This window comes from Ambystoma mexicanum, chromosome 1p (genome assembly GCF_040938575.1).
Source record: "Ambystoma mexicanum isolate Mex_15411 chromosome 1p, UKY_AmexF1_1, whole genome shotgun sequence".
In the NCBI taxonomy this organism is placed as follows: Eukaryota; Metazoa; Chordata; class Amphibia; order Caudata; family Ambystomatidae; genus Ambystoma; species Ambystoma mexicanum.
This window is the reverse complement of record NC_090921.1, coordinates 397,953,271-397,968,526: the sequence shown is the minus strand read 5'-3', so window position 1 is coordinate 397,968,526 and position 15,256 is coordinate 397,953,271. Positions and strand designations below refer to the sequence as shown.

Below are 15,256 nucleotides of genomic sequence, written 5' to 3'. Positions count from 1 at the left end.
TGGAAGAGGTAGTTTTGGAGGAATGGGCCGGGGGAGGGGGATATGGGACAGTGTTGGACATGCAGGAGGATGGGGCATTTTTCACTGGAGTGCAGGAGCAGACAACCGGCTGCATATAATCAGCAGATGCCCCCATATGCGCATGGATGTCCCGCCCCATACTCACCGCCCGTGGCTCTGTCTGTTCCACATCTGCAGTTTTTGCAATTGCAAGCACCTAATAACACACCAGCCTATGCGGAACAACCCCTACAGCAGCAAACAACCCAAGTGCCTAACAACAATGCAGTGCCTCATGGTACAGTAACACATTAACAAGGGGCTCGTGTGGTGGGGGGGAACAATTTCTTCTTCCCGAGGTCAAACACCTATCCAGATTAGGACAGCCCACAGAGAATCTTAGCGTGCCCAGGCCTGCCAGTCACTGCCAACCCAGAAGAGGAAGGCGCGCATCCCAGAGTGCCCTCGAGTGCTGTTTGCTGTTCGGTCACGCTTCTCTGCAAACAATGCTGGATAAACGAACTTTGCTGCAGGTACACTCTGACTACAGCCACAAACAGCGGGCACAGTACTTTAGGCACGGGCCACGCGCATCTGTGCGCAAGCATCCTGAAGTGCCCTCGAGTGCTGTTTGCTGTCCGGTCACGCTTCTCTGCTCACAAAGGTATTGGAGATGAAACGCGATGCAACTGCCAAAATTAAACTCAAAAGGACTCGAACTGTGAACAGATATTGGGCCTCATTACGACCCTGGCGGTAAGTATCGGTCATTACCGGCATGGCGCAAATAACGTGTCCGTGCTGGCAAGAGACCGCTAAAAGCGGCACATTACGAGTTCTCAGGCACGAACATTGCGCCATGCCGGTAATGAAATCACTGACATGCCGCTAAAGGGCGAAAAATCCCACTTACCGGCATCGTATGCAGTGAAAATAGCACCTCCGCCACCCTAGCTATCGACATTAGCGGTCACCGCAATTAGCGGGAACCGCTATTAGCGGTGACAGTAAATAAGCGGAACCGGAAGTAGCGCCAACGCACAGGAACGGGAAAGAGCACGGCGGCCATCTTTAAAAACACAATCCATTGCCATCCTCTGTCACCAGGAGACATCTGACCCCCACAACTTCCACAAACCTCCAACACCACCCCTTTGACCTCAGGATGCCAAAAGTTGTAAAGAAGAGCAGAGATCGGCTGCGCCAGGAGCGCTTCTCAAGGGAGGAGCTGACAATGTTGGCCGAAACCCTCCAAGAACATGCAGACGTCGTGTTCTCCACCGAGATGACCCGACCGACGCTGCTGAGGAAAAAGGCGATTTGGGCTATGGTTGCCCAGAGGGTCAGTACTGTCCGCACAACACCCCGCACCGCCAAACAATGCCGCAAGCGGTGGGACGATCTAACTCTCCGCGTGAGGAGCATACTTGCAGCAAACCGGAATATCGGCATGGCGACTGGTGGAGGTGCTGAGACGCCCCTAAAACTACAACCGTGGGAGGAGATATGTGCCTCCACCATAGGCATGGAGAGCATAGAGGGAGTTGGTGACATTGAGAGAGGAGCCCCGTCATCAGGCGATGCAGGTAGGTGTCTCAAGTCTAACTATGCCAATACCACCACGATGATGTCCAGATGAATGGGAAGTGCAATGATGCATACCAGGGTCCACCAGACACATTAGCACAAGACTGCCTACAGGCAGTGCTGAGCCTCACCTTGTACACGTGCATAATGCACCCCGTTTCTGTAGCTACCCACATGCCTCCATGCATCACCCACCCAAGAGTGAGACTACCTGTATGTCACTGCCTCCAATGTGACTCATCCAGCAATGCAGCCATCACAATGCATGCTCAATGCCCGTGGACCCATCACTAACCCTCTCCCTCCTTTGGTCCACCACAGGCTCACAATCAGACAGCGCCAATGATGACACAGGTGCAACCCCTGCTAAGAAGGCCAGGGCCGAAGAGGCACAACACCGGCCCTCCACTTTAGGGGGAACAAGGAAAACCCAAAGACAGGAAATGTCCCAGAGCACAGCACAGGCCACGCCACTGATGTCTTCCACGTCCACCACTCTGGCAGCACCAACATCCAGCATCTGGCCAGTGTTGCCCACCGAAGGTACTGCATCGGCTGAAAGAAGCACCATCGGAGAAACAGCTGCAACCGCAGCAATCTCGGACGACGAGGAAGGGGATGTTGTGTATTTTGACACTCCCCCTACTGGCCCCCTGCATTCCCCCCACCCTTCCCCGTGCAGCCAGCCCGACAACAGCATACACGGGCTATCTCCAGGAAACTCGTGGCCGGCTGCTCCCAGCCCAACCACACATGTGCAGGAGGGTATAGTATAATGGACACCCCTCAACCATCAGCCACAGCCCACAATACCCAAGAGGGGATGCAGGAAATTATTATTCGCCAACAACAACTAACTGGCCTGTTGACACAGCATATCACAGAATGTGCCAGTGCTAAGCAGGAAGGTGAAGTATGCATCTCTCCCCCCATCTCAGGCAGGTGAATTATGCATCTCCCCCACTCCCCATCTCAGGCAGGTGAAGTATGCATCTCCCCCCCATCTCAGCCAGGTGAAGTATGCATCTCTCCCCCACCCCCATCTCAGCCAGGTGAAGTATGCATCTCTCCCCCCTCATCTCAGCCAGGTGAAGTATGCATCTCCCCCCCGCCCCCATCTCAGCCAGGTGAAGTATGCATCTCTCCCCCCCTCTCAGCCAGGTGAAGTATGCATCTATACCTCAATCACCTACCCACGTCACATTTCCATGGGCATAACATGCGACTCACCGAGAAGCCAGGATCTCTGCCCTGCATGTCGCTCCATGTAGCGTGATATCGTGGAGTTCCGCAGGACCATTGAATCATGGGTTGATCCGGGGAATCGGGGACAACAATGTGTGATGATCTTGTTTGAGTCACATACCATTTGCACGTTGATTGAGTGGTATAGCTTACGGTTGCGGTACACTACCTCCATGGCATGTGGGACCACCAATTCCAACACTGTGTGCTAGTAGGTGCCTGTGGCCAGGAAGTGGAGTACAGACACTACCTTCAGTAGGGGTGGGATGGTGGTGCGTGTTTCAATCAGGCTGACAATGTCGTCTTGTATCATGTCCACAATGGTGGTGATCAGGGCCGGTTTTTGCATCAGGCAGCTCAGGCGGCTGCCTGACATCAGTCAGCCTCTAGGGGGCGCCGCACCAGCAGTCCGTGGCGGTAGTCTTGCATTTGTTATAGCTTGCCTTGAGTGCTCCTGCAAAGCCAGGCCAGGCCACACGCACCAGTCAGCCAGCCACATTCATCATTTTTATAATGTTACGCATTGCTAGGCTAGCAATGCTAGCCTAGTAGCAACTGCAGCCTCGGCCCGTAGGCAGGGCAGCAAGTGGCAAATTAGCAACATATGTTGCTTTATTTCACTTCCCCCCCCCAGGCGCCGGCGCCACTGGCGACAGCCGGGCCAGGCCCAAGGGCATATGTGCCCTCCTCCAGGCTATGCGCGCGCACACCCGTGATTCCTTTGGCTGCTGCTGCTGGCTCTGTAATGGTTGGTTGGTGGTGACAGGTAGGCGGATGGGGCGTGCTGCGTGTTCTCCCGGGCTAAGGGGAGGGCCAGGTGGGAGATGGGAGGGGCTGCCGATCCCCGTCGCTGCTTCGCATGTCATGCATTGTGTGAGATGTGCCATATGTTCCGTGTTTTTGTAAGTCAGCCGTGCCCATGATCCCGCACTGTACGTGATTGAGAAGGTATGACACTGCCATGTCATACCTTCTCAATCACGTACAGTGCAGGATCATGGGCACGGCTGACTTACAAAAACACGAAACATTTTAGGCACAGAACTGTGTTGCTTCCTCACCTGGAAAGGAAACTGCGCCTCTGTGGGGCGATAGACCCACACACTGGAGCAGTGTTTAGAAGTGGGATCAGTCTGGCACAGGAGCTATTTTTATTGATATTCTTCAAAAGCAATGGCCTTAGATATGGGAAGAACCCACAGAGAAGGGACCTATGTCACCCGAAAGTGCCAAAAACAGAACCCAAGCTGCCAATGGCAAATATACATGCCTCCAGACCCACCCAGACCCCTAACCGCGATGCTTACTGTCGGCTGCTGGTGTGCAGGGAGCACCCGGCCCAAGGACCAGCCTCAAAGCATTCAGTCCCCTCCACCCCCCACGCCCTCGACCCTCCAGGGAGGCATATTACAGAGCCCCCTGCCTTCCCCAGGCATGGCATGCACCACTCCATCCTGCCCCACCACCTCATCCTGCCCTCACCACTCCATCCTGCCCCCACCTTGTCCTGCTCTCACCATTTCTTCCTGCCCTCACCAGTCCATCCTGCCCTCACCATCTCATCCTGCCTTCACCACCCCATCCTGCCCCTTCCTATAAGTGGAGCGCCGACAGGGACCAAAGAACAGTCCCACACCCTCCCCTTGCTGCCTGTACACACACTCCACACTGCGTGGCAGGCCTCCCTCTCGATGCCAACATATTCTTTACAGGTTGCAGAACCTTGCTTGCCTCGACAGCAGCACGTGACTCACTGAGTTGACATAACTGTACTGGGCTTCGCTCTTACACAGACCGCAAGATAACTTCATTTTCAACAACTTTCTCGCTCCTATTCACCACAACATGCGTTACTTTAATTTTCATGCTCGTCCCACCTTCTGTACAATAGAGTAGAACTGCATTCTGCTGCTGGCTCGGAACATAGCAGCCATGTCATCACTACCCAGCCCCTCCCCAAGACCCCCAGCTCCAAGTTCCCTGGTGCAGCCGAGCAGCGGCAACGTTGTGCATCAATCGGCCACCCGTCCGACCTCTGAAGGCTGGTGACATCAGCTGCCTCTCAAGCGGATCGCAACACAAAACCATGCGTGAGGCTGTTATTCTTTTCCAGCCATGCATATGGCGCTGAAGCTCGAAAAGCAAATCGGTCACCCATTTGAAGTATGAAAATAACATATTTTCTGGGAATTGAACCAAAACATGTTTTTTTTAAACACGCTGCTGTTTTGTAAGCAAATATGATGTAATATCGAGGAATTCAGAGTATGTCCGTATTCATGCAACTTAGAAAATATATTTTTGTTCGAGCTTCATCTGCAACCCTGAGCTAAGGCATGATGCATACATACCATACATGCTTTTGTATTATTCGAGTGTGCACGCCCCTTACGGCTTCTATAAATGTTGCCGAACTCCACAGCTCGCCGACTTGTCAGACTACCATGCATTAGAAGCGGGTTTAAAACGCTTCATCAGCTAATTACTGGTCAGGCTAAAGTTTATAAGAGGTACAATCCTTTCTGTGTAGCCTTTCTGTGCATTGTGTTTGGGTCTCCCTTGTGCAGTATCCTGTCCTGTCTATAGATATAATTCCCTAAAGATGTTTCTGTATTGGGGTTGGGCATGCCCACTCTGAGACCCAGCCTTTCCTCCTCTAAAACTCTTCAGAAACAAGAAGCAAAAGAGCCCTTGTACCCAATTTGAGTGGCTGATATTGCAGCCATTTACTACTCGCATCTAACAACTTAAGCTGTCCAAATGAGCATGTATGGTTCATGGTTACAAACATTTTAATGTTAGGGTGAGTATTGTGAACCGTGATGTGAGCACTAAGCAATATCGGTTATGTATTTAGAGATTCACACATACAATCCTTTTATCACAGACTTGTTTATCAAATGTATAAATCGCTGATCACTGTTATAGTTCTGAAATGCTCTGTGATTTAATGCAAAGCATACAGGAACCCTCACTGGTGCTATTTGTCCACTTTCCCACTCTCAGATAGGTATTTTGAAAGAGTACAATAAGAGTGTACCAGACTGTCCATCTTGGAATGATAAGCTACTACCAGAACATTATTCATATGGTTAGTCTAGTATTGCCCCCTGTGAAATACATGTGAGGTGGTACAAACAGAAAACCTGGCTGCAACACAGGGCCAGTGGTCAGTGGGCCCTCAGACCCCTGCAGGCTGATCACACCGCAGTGTGCCAGTACGGACAGTTTGAAACTGCATTCAGGCAAGCCCTTCACTAAGAGCAGGTGACAGAAAAACCATTAACTTGGGCAGCAACAGCTATGTTTTCACATTAGAATTGTAAAGTACTTGAATTACAATGTAATGAAACTAGCTTCATTTATATAGCAATTATTTATTCATATTGAGGAGAGGTTTTGTCGCACGACAGAGGTGTAGTTTGGAAGTGACATGAGCCAGTCGGGGTGGGGAAGGGGGGGCGCCAACGATGCTTCCCGCCTGGGGTGCAATCTGGTGTAAGACCCGCCCTGGTGGTGATGGTGTACCGGTCCAGGCGGTACAGGGTGTGGATCTGCTCAGCGGTTAAGTTGATTGGACTGGCTCTGATGCGTGGGATTGGGGGCTGCCTGCGTGGTGGCACTGGCTGTGCTGGTGGGGCATGCTGGCCCTGCCTTGCCCTCCTTCTCCTCCTGCGTCTCCTCTGTGCTACCTGTTGTTGTTGTTGTTGTAGCACTTCCACTGCTATCACGTCTTCCAGCCCCAGCATTGCTAGTAGTATTGGAATCATTGTGGAGTGTGACTGGGTGTGGGAAGGGGTAGGGTGTGCTCCTTTTGTGCCTGCCCAGTCTGTATTGCCTCCACCTGTACTGATTGTGTGCACCTGTGGCAGTTGGGAACACTGCACATGGCCATTTACGGTTGGTCCGCAATGGTGGTATTAGCACCATGGCGGTAAGGTACTTTACGGCCTTCACAAGGGCGTTAATTGCATGTCCGCGTAACTTTTAATGCTCCCCACTTTGCGCCATGCCGGTATTTACGGCATGGGAGGTCGCGTGCCCGCGCCCTTGGCGCTTTTACCGGCACCGTTGATTACTGTGCTGCTAATAGCGCTTTCTCAGGTCATAATCGGGCGAAGTGATAAGCGATGCCAGTAATCGTTTATCGGCATCGTTTTTCACTTACCGGGAGGGTCGTAATGAGGGCCATTGACTCGCAGTATTGGGATTAAACCTACCTTTTTGTCTTTACTTATAGCTGGATAAACATTAGATAAACAAACTTTGCTGCATGTATGCTCTGACCATGCCCACAAACAGCAGCGGGCACAGTACTTTATTTAGCAGCTGCCTTTTTGAATTTCCATGCCAGCATATATTATAGAAAAGCAAGTAGGTAATAAGGTGTTTAATGTATATTCAATATGTTAACTTGGAAAGGAGAACTAGACTGTTGTTTACTGACTGCAATCTTATAATTGTATCTCTGCTATAAAAGAATTAAACCTGCCATGCAAAACCGTAGGGATAAACCTGGGATGGTGGCTCAACAACATGACATTTTGTCTGCACCCATTGTGTTTACTTCAAGAAGAAATAGCATGGCTAGAGCCTTAGTGCTTCCTCTGCCGCCCTTTCCCCCCTATCCCACTTCCCCTTCTAAGATGGCAACTGGAACGTTGGACCAGTGTGGGGGTGAGTTGTCACAATTACTTTTGGATTCTGTAAGCTCTGCAGCTGTGGTACACATACCCGCTGAAAAAGACGCACTCAAGCAAGTTCATGCATCCACAAACTCAGCTGATTTATCCTTCTTGGACACTACGCCCATTTTTGGAGCAGGTGAAATATCCCTGTTAGCCCTGTCTCAGTATCCCTTGAGACAGGGCGAGGGGTTGGATTTATTTATTTATTTTGACATTTGTCAAGTGCACTTATCCAGGTGGCATCTAGGCGCTGGTTACAGAAGCGTGTTGGTTACAGTAGATATCTCCGGTTACATTCATGGATACTTCTTTACCCTCGGCCCAGGCGCCTGCCCAAATTCAGGAGGAGGGACCAAACCATACGTTCATGGGGGGACTTCAAGGGATGATACTGAGCGAATTGAGGGAGCACACAAAGTTCCTCCAGGCTATCACAATCCAACTGATCAATCTGAATGCCCACCTAATTGGAGATACAAACATTAGTTCTAGAGGAGCCACTCCTGACATGGTAATAACAACACCCAACACATTATCTAGTAAGGCAGCACAACTTGTAGGGAAGACGGTGGCAGCATGTTTGGATTTAAATAATTCTGTCCTGGTAACAGAACCAGGAGGAGTGGCTGTGGCCCATGAAATTCCAATTGTGTCCGTAAGTAAGCATATTGAGGAATCCAGGCCGGAAAAGAAACAAGGCCAGTGAAAAGAACAAAAATTATAATTTGGATTCTCGTAAAGAATTAAATAAGGGCCTCAGAAATTCTTGGAGAAACATGGTTAGGAGCGATATTGCAGACTCTCTTGAAATTGGGTTCTATGACTGTTCCATAGATGGTGAATCCAGTGACACTATTGAAATAATCACCTAAAAGTCTACATATCCCACTGTCCTGGAGGAGGGTGGTTGCGAATTTCAAAACTCGCCAAAATCCCAACGATTGAGTGAACCGACCTGTCAAAGAAAGACTGTAAATGCCACAAACCCCCTAGTTAGTGCCATGAAACGTAAAGGTGGGAAAAACAAAACCCTTATGACAGGGATGTACCCTCAGAACCAAAATGTGGTATTCTCGAAAAATAAAGGGAAAGGGGAAGGTGGGGGCTGTGCCTCACAAGGGTGTAAATACAAGATGTCTGGTATCCATGTGAAGGGGTAGGGGCAATACCATGGGGGTGGGGGGGAAATCCAAGGTAGAGAGTTGGGTGAGGGAGTAGTTGTTACCAAGGAGATACTGGAACAAATGGTTAAGACCACAATCATGAACATGATGGGCGTGTGGGATGGAATTAAACCTTCCACCCAGGGTGGAACCCTGGGAGACATAATGTCTAATCCAAAAAAGGCAGCAGGGCCCAACTATGGTAAAAAAGTAACCACAGAGCTCGTCTACTATTAGTGGAAGAACAAAACGACAGAGACTCGTTAAACCAAACGGGTCTGCTGTGGACAGAAAACAAAATATCCCAGAATATTGATGAGGACTTTACCTATAATGAGTAAACTGCTCCACAGCTGCATCACACGTCCATTCATTTCTCCCCAAGGGAGCCTAGGCTCCCAGAATCTGTCTTTTAACATTACACTTAGTACCATCCAATGGAAGAAATCAGGCTTTCCTGATGACCCAAGTCTAATAGTATATGTTCGGGTATGGGGGACCCGATTAATTAAATAGATGGAGAGTTCTAGCCCTCTTAACTAAGTCCCAAGCTTAAAACATATACCATCTGGGGAGTTACAATTGGTAGAGTTCATCCACCCAGATAGGTACAACCATGTTCGACTGGTTTTTCACTCCCGTGTCGTTTACGAGGCACTGTTAGCGGAGGTAAATCATTGAAACAAATTGGGATATGATCTCTTAACCTTTACCAGAGGATTTAGCAATCCTCACTATGGCACCCAAAAGGGTGCTACATGGCAAGGACAACATGATTGCAGTCCGGAACAGCGAATGGGGGGCTTGATAGATCACTTGGAGGAGGATCGGAATTGGAGATGGTTAGCTCTCTCATTGAGAGAATCCATCTCTCAACTACAAGACCTAAAAACCCAGCTTTAGCCAGACTCAATACTTCTCGATAACATCCTGCAATTCCTGAGGCTTTCTAAATGTATGCACCTCTACGGAATTATGTCTCAGCCTAAAGGAATTTCCAATAATCTGTCTACAGGAACATGGTTGACCTCCATCGCATGTTTTGACGGATATGATGTTAGAGCTGAATTAGAGCTGAATTAGCAACAAAGGGAATGAGAGGGAAGCCTGCAGGTGGGCTGTTAGTAGCAATAAAAAATAATGGGCATGATATTAACGTGATTAACTCCTTAAATGTCACCAAAGGAGTGGTAGCCGTCACATTAGAGTTCTCCCTAAAGTACCTGTGTCAAGACCTCCTGCTGATGAATATATATTAGAACCCCCTATCAAATCTTAGAGAGACGCTAAGAGCAATAAATGAGTTGATCGAAGATTGGATGATCAAGACGCCTGGGGGCCAGATAATTATAGTAGGAGATCTAAACGACCAGTGAGCCTATACACTTAAATGGTCCCTTTTTGCGTACCAGAAAAACTCTTCAAGGCCAAATCTGGTTAGATATATTTGTCAACTGGGGCTTATATACTATAAATGCACTTCTTGACCCCACTGCAAGCACAGCCACATTGTCAGATGGAAATCAAACATTGAAGTTTATGTCTAAGGCTCTTTTTCATCAGGTCCAAGAATTCAAAATTAAAGACACCAAATTTAGCGATAACACAATGCTTCAGGCCCTCTTATATGCCTCTATAGGACAAAATACAAGGAAACACTATGTCACCTTTATGCGTGAATACTAATAAATCTAAAATTGTCTGGCATAAAGGAAATGTTGGTAAATTAAATACTCTTTTTATGACTGACTTCATTAGCTCCACCATAGGTATGAAGTTGTATACATACTCACATACCAACTTTGTTCCTTAAATCCAGAGTTATTTTAAAATAATTGTGAAAGACCCGGGTGTTCGGCCGCTATCCAAAAAGCATAAATATGGGTTTGATCTGATGGCACAGAGTATGAAGAAACTGTGCCACGAGAAATACGTACAATACTGAAAGATCCAATACCTATTTAGCAAAAGCGAATGGCGTAAATAAGCCTAAACAAAACTTCAGAAACTGGACAAGGGGACACAGGGTGCGTATGTATCAAAATGACAATGAAAATATGATTGAAGCCTTGAAAGATGGTAGTACCAGACAGTTTTGGACGCTAGTAAATGCCATGAAAATCACTCAGTCCTCAATTCAAAGCAATGTAATATCTGAAAGGACTTGAACAGGGCATTTTGGTAGTATCTATTGAAAAAAAAGTATGGTATTTATGGAAATGGATGCTCTGAAGGCTTGCACCTTGGACATATCCTTCACAATTGATGATATTAAGAACTTAATTAACAAGGCCAGCTCGTCAAGAGCAGCGGGACCTAACGATTTAACAAATACTCTGTTCAAAGATATTGTTCTAACTAAATGTCTGCCCTCTTCTTGGATGTTTTCATTTCTTGTTCCTATCTCCAAGAAGGATGGCAGGGCCTCCCCTCAGAACTACCGACCAACAGCACTACTAGAGGCAGATTCTAAAATGTATTCTAGTATTGTCTTAAAATATATTGAGGAATGGAGTACTAAAAACGAAATCCTATCTATTCAACAAATTGGATTTAGAAGGCAGGTGGGAACAGATGTGGGACGCCTTCTAATATGTGCCATACAAACAATGGCTTGGGGTAAAAATGGCTTGGCAGTTTATATGGCCTTCATGGATTTATCCCAGGTGTTCGATTTGGTTGACGGGAATGCACTATGGACTAAATTAAACAAACTGGGTGTTCCGGGGGGTCGCCTGTCCATACTAATCAATTTGCATGAAGGGTCAAAAATCCAAATAAATATGAAGCATGAGGGGCTTCTATCCAATAATATTTGTACTTACAATGGTCTCCGACAAGGCTAAATATTTGCACCAGCCTTATTCAATTTGTATATGGCTGATGGAGGAAATATACTGGATGAGGCAACCTTTGTCCCTCAGAATATCAAGGAAAGAAAATGTGTTGGTCGGCCTAGCAAGACGATTGTATATTGTGAGACCATACCCCTATAGGACTTCAAAGACTAATAATTGTGTTCAATGATTACATTGCATCAAACTCTTTAAAGGTAAATTCACAAAAGATAGCTGTAATGAAGTTAAGTAACTGTACTACTCCTCTTGGCCCGCAAACAAATTGTGCAAATGAAGAAAATAGATATGAAATACGGTACATTTTATATGTTCCCAATTTTACGTTTCTGCCATTTAAAGATCCTGCCGCGGTTGTGTTATGGCCTAGAACTATTCCCAGTATGGGCAGTTGGAGAGATGAATTAATATCAAGCTCTGATCTGGAGGTCTCTTCTATGCTGTTTACCAAAGTGTGTGCCACTATCGGTAATTCGTTACGAGTTAGGACTTCAATCTTTTGAAAGTATAGTGGAATGGAGAAGGATGTCTTTGTGCAGAAAACCTTTTATGAGTCTGAATGAAACCCTTCACTCATTATGGGGGAAGAGGATTCATGAAGGACCGCCACAGGTAAGCTTTATCTACTCGTTCTATGATGAATGTCTTCTGTCACTAACAAATTTGGCGTCATCTCTTAAAACCTTACTTCAATATCCATTGATGGTGAAAAGATCCTTGCAGCATAATGATTGGGCCAAAACTGTGGACGCAGTGTAAGTAGCATATTGTACGCTCATACTATTTCGCATTAAAAAAATGGGTTGTCCATAATCATATTTAGTAACATTCCCTGATAAGATTAAGCGGCAAAATGTAATGCGTTTCAAATTTAATGTATTATCGACAAGGGAGATCTTGCTGGTAAGAGGCGAGATAAGTAGAGAAATGGTGCTATGTCGCTTCTGCAATAAATGTGAACATAGGGAAACACTGTAGTATCTGTTGACGGAATGCAAAGCTTTGAGGGGCAGCGTATACCATGGCACACCATCCTTCAATAAAGCCAGAAACATGCCCTTTCTAGACACGTGAGAATCTCGGCTGTCAAACCTCTTCCCAGAAGTGCGCCTTTCATTTTGCCCCTCCCTCTCTCCCTCTCTCTCTCTCTCTCTAGGTCGTTCCTCCGGTCTTTTCCATTCCCCTAGATCTGTCAATTGTCTAATGGCATCCACTACTTCATCAGTTATTTTACCCGTCATTCCCACCAATAGGGTCATCGTGATGTTCTTATATTCAGGCGGGGAAGTTCGAATAAGGGTGTTTCTAGCAGAAACAGATAGGTTCAGCAACCCCATGTGCTCCAGAGTTTCCACATGAATGGCTTCCTTCAACGTGTACCATTTCTTTTCATCTGTCAGTCAATCCAACGTAATCGGGTAGTTGTGATTACATCCCTATGCTGCTAACTGCAAAAGAGACATCTGTCTCTCATCACCATTAGCATACCGAGGAGGGCCCACACACAGGGTCTCCTGTATCTGGACTTCTTGTGTCAAGGGTTGGAACCTAGCGGAATATGTTGCATCTATCAAGAGACCTGCTGCCCCTCTATCTAACAGTCTAACCATCCAGGATAGCAAAGACTCACCAGCCCTCTGTTTCAATTGGTTAATTATCTCCCCAACCTCCTACGGTGAATAATCCTCAAGTGCAGTCATATCCACCACACCCCCTCCCATATTCATTGGATGATGACCCATCCTTCTGCGTAATACGGGTTTAACAGTCGCCTCTTTACGAGCCGGTTCTGGCTTGGATAAAACTTCTGGTTCGTAACCACTATCTGTAGAAGTACTATCGAACATATCCCCATCCCACTGATCGGGATCCCAATCCACACCTGCGGAAGCAATCACAGTAGCCACTTTATGAGAATTAACCCTTCCTCTTCTCTTCCGATATTTATAGCGAGCAACCCTCACAGCAGCTCGTTCAGCTACCGCTTGGTAGTTGTCTGCTTTATCATGATACAATTTCATTTGGAGTTGCTGCATTAACGCAATTTGTTTTTCAGCAGATAATTCTTTCTCCAGTTTTTCAACACTTGTTTGTAATTCCACATTCTGTTGATGGAATCTTTGAAAAGCATGCAATAGAATCCAACCTCTTTCTAGAGCCAGACATTCTTTACCCTTCTCTACAGACACTTGTTGCAAGCATTTTGCCACTTCGGCTGGACTCGCTTCTCCTATACTTGTATCTCAGGTCTCACTCAATCCTGCACCACATGCCCAAGTTTGTGCGATCTTATCATATGGGCCCTTAGTCCATCCTGGGATAGTTACCTCAGGACAGTCTCCGCCGGCGCAGTTTCCTTTTTTCCTAAATAGGGAACTCATTGTATCAAATGGATGTTTCACCTCCCTATCGTTAATACTTCAACATATACACACCTATGTACATGTTCTTCTTTTCCCTTTTTCTCTCCTCCGTCTACACCAAAAAATTCTCCCCCTTTTTTTATTTTATACATTTTTCACCGCTCAGAGTCCAAAACTTAAAATTCAATTTATTAGCAGGATCCTTTGGCATCAATATCAGCACAAAAACCCTGCTCACAGCTCCAAAATGTTTTGCTTTTACTTGGCCACGTGAGGAGAACCCTTACGCTTACGTTTTCCCAGGCCCCTGGCAAAACAAGTTATTGGACTCAAACAGGCAAAAAATCACACTTAGACTAATTGTTATAATAAAAATGAAAATGGCTCGTTTTAGGCCCTTTATTCACTCAATATGTATATATGAACTCAGCATACAAAAACAAACATATACTCAGATATATAAAAACATATAGAAAATGGCATCACTGTTAGCAAGGAAGCAGAAGACACTTTCATCTTAGCCACTATGACACTGCTTAGTCCCAGAGCAGGTAGGCGAAGAGATCACTCGTACTAATGAGGTCTGAGGCGGAGCATCCTCCCTCTCAGCGAGACTGCATCACCCGGGGGTCCAAGTTCTAACTGCCTTCCACAAAATACCCTCTTATCTTTATAGGGGCATGTCCCCGCCCTTCTCAGTTGTGACTACCCTCGGCTGAAGAGCAGATCACAATTGGAAGGGGCAGAGAGTGGAAAATATCAGTCAGGAGTGGAAAAACCCAGCGCCCCTCTCCTTGCATTCATTCCCAGAACCCCCTACATGCACCTGCAGAACGCTCCAACTCCCTCCCCATATTCGTCCTTCAGTGGACAATACAATAACTATTGTCCACAGTTCGTCCACTCAGCAACAATATTTATGTAGGTATGTGACCTTGCTGTGCTTTTGCTACTGAAATATTCGTTCATTTTACCAAGCCTGCGGAGACGCAGGCTTTTATTGCAGTGATCGGAGATGAGTGTCCAAAATGTCTGCGCACTGATGCCATGTTGTTTCAACTTGTATTTTGCAGAAGCATTACAGGGAGATGCTGGTTTTACACACACTAGGGAGTGAAACAGCAGCAAGAGGGATTCCCGTGTACCTCAATGTGTTTATTTATGGGGTTACTGTGTTGATGAATACCGTACCAAATTTGGTCAACCTGTGTTGGAGAGTACCATCTGAAGACTTGTTTAGACCAGCTCAGCCCCAGGAACATGTTGCAAGGACCATCATTGTGCTGGGGCTAGAAGGGGTGTTGTTGTCCAAGGAGAAAGTTGTTCTGATTGGGACGGACATGGAGGGAGGAGAG

General features: G+C 46.9%; 1 protein-coding gene across 1 annotated transcript in view; it reads right to left on the bottom strand.

Moving 5' to 3' along the window:
- CERS1 (ceramide synthase 1) overlaps positions 1 to 3,281 on the bottom strand; it is a 306,536-nt gene extending 303,255 nt beyond the window's left edge. Inside the window, exon 1 of the mRNA XM_069649170.1 lies at positions 2,818 to 3,281. Within this exon, the coding sequence (XP_069505271.1) occupies positions 2,818 to 2,895 (78 nt within the window). The 5' untranslated portion in view covers positions 2,896 to 3,281. The remainder of the gene's footprint in view (positions 1 to 2,817) is intronic.
- Between the last annotated feature and the right edge of the window lie 11,975 nt (positions 3,282 to 15,256).